The sequence below is a fragment of the Phaethon lepturus genome, unplaced genomic scaffold, assembly GCF_000687285.1.
Source record: "Phaethon lepturus isolate BGI_N335 unplaced genomic scaffold, ASM68728v1 scaffold44126, whole genome shotgun sequence".
NCBI lineage: Eukaryota > Metazoa > Chordata > Aves > Phaethontiformes > Phaethontidae > Phaethon > Phaethon lepturus.
The window spans coordinates 2,188-3,445 of NW_010547730.1; the positions used below are offsets into that span (position 1 = coordinate 2,188).

The following is a 1,258-nucleotide window of genomic DNA, read 5'->3' on the forward strand; positions in this document are numbered from 1 at the left end:
GCAGTGCGGGAGCAGGCCCTGGCGGTAAGCTGTTATGGAGCTGGGGTTGGAAAGGCCAGGGCTGTGACTCCTGGGACCATGATGTTGACCACCCTATGGTGCTGGCTGGGTGTGCGGGTCCCGTTCTCCCTCAGAGCTGAGCGCCTCGGACATCCCAGCCTCGCTGCTCGCTGCAGCCATGCTGCCCTCCGCAGGGCTGCTGCCGTCTCCTTGGGGTGAGACCATGGTGGGGCAGAGCACAGCGTCATAGAGTCTTGTCCAGCAGCCTGTGTTATGTTGGAGCTGCTGCTTCTCTGCCAGCCCTGCTCCACTGTGTGTTGTGCCATGTCCCCCCTCTGGCCCCAAGGCTGGTCCATGCTGTTACATCGGGTCTCCCCAGGGCAGCAGCGTGTGCCAGGACAAGTGCTTGCCTGTGCGTGCGTGGAGCTCAGGGGAAGAGAAGCTCCCTCCTGCGTGGCTTTATTTAACCCTGGACTAGTTTGAGCGGGACCAGAGCAGGCGTGTGGCCCTTGGCACAGCCATGCTGGCAGGAGCCCTCGAGCCAGGCTGTGTTGCTGTTGGATGGACCGGCTGTTTGCCACCCCTGAGACAGTGACAGGAGCAGTTCCTGTGTGCTGAGCCCCTGCCTTAGGGCAGTGGAGTGGGTCTCAGTGCTGCTGCCCTGGGGTCAAGGGCCTCCCCTCCCAGCCTGCTGTTGCTTCACTCTGTGTTTTCCTTGCCAGGTCTCGTTATCCCACACATCCTGCAAGTCGCAGTCTTGTGGGGGTGGCTCCCACTCCTCTTCCTCCTCCTCCTCCTCTTCTTCTTCCTCATGCCATGGGAACTCAGGGGACTGGGACCCCAGCTCTTTCTTGTCTGCTCACAAGCTCTCGGGCCTCTGGAACTCACAGCACACCAACGGGGCCGCACAGGGCAGCCCCCTCGGGGCCCCCCCTGCTGCACTAGGTGAGTTGAAGCTGGCTGTGGGGTTGAGCAGAGCTTTCTGCCCCATCCTTGGCTTTGGTGGTTTTCTTGTGGGCACCCAGCTGGTGGGCAGGGGTAGGCAGGCTGGGCCTCTGAATGCCAGTGCCAATGGGATGCCGGGGTCCCTTTGCAAAGGTAGAGGGTGCTGGGAGCCAGCCCTAGCTCTGCTTTCCTTCCAGGTGACAAGCACTCCGGCCTTGCTCTCTCTCCAGAGTGCGCCAGCCAGGCGCCTGCCGTGGCGCCGGGGCTCAAGGCCTGTCCCTACAGCCATGCAGCCTACCCCACCTCCAGCAGC

General features: G+C 62.8%; 1 protein-coding gene across 1 annotated transcript in view; it reads left to right on the plus strand.

The window, feature by feature from the left end:
- Positions 1-722: 722 nt before the first annotated feature.
- Positions 723-1,258, plus strand: part of FAM193B (family with sequence similarity 193, member B) — a gene marked incomplete at both ends in the record, with an annotated part of 4,264 nt that continues 3,728 nt past the window's right edge. The window contains one exon of the mRNA XM_010289736.1: positions 723-945. Within this exon, the coding sequence (XP_010288038.1) occupies positions 723-945 (223 nt within the window). The remainder of the gene's footprint in view (positions 946-1,258) is intronic.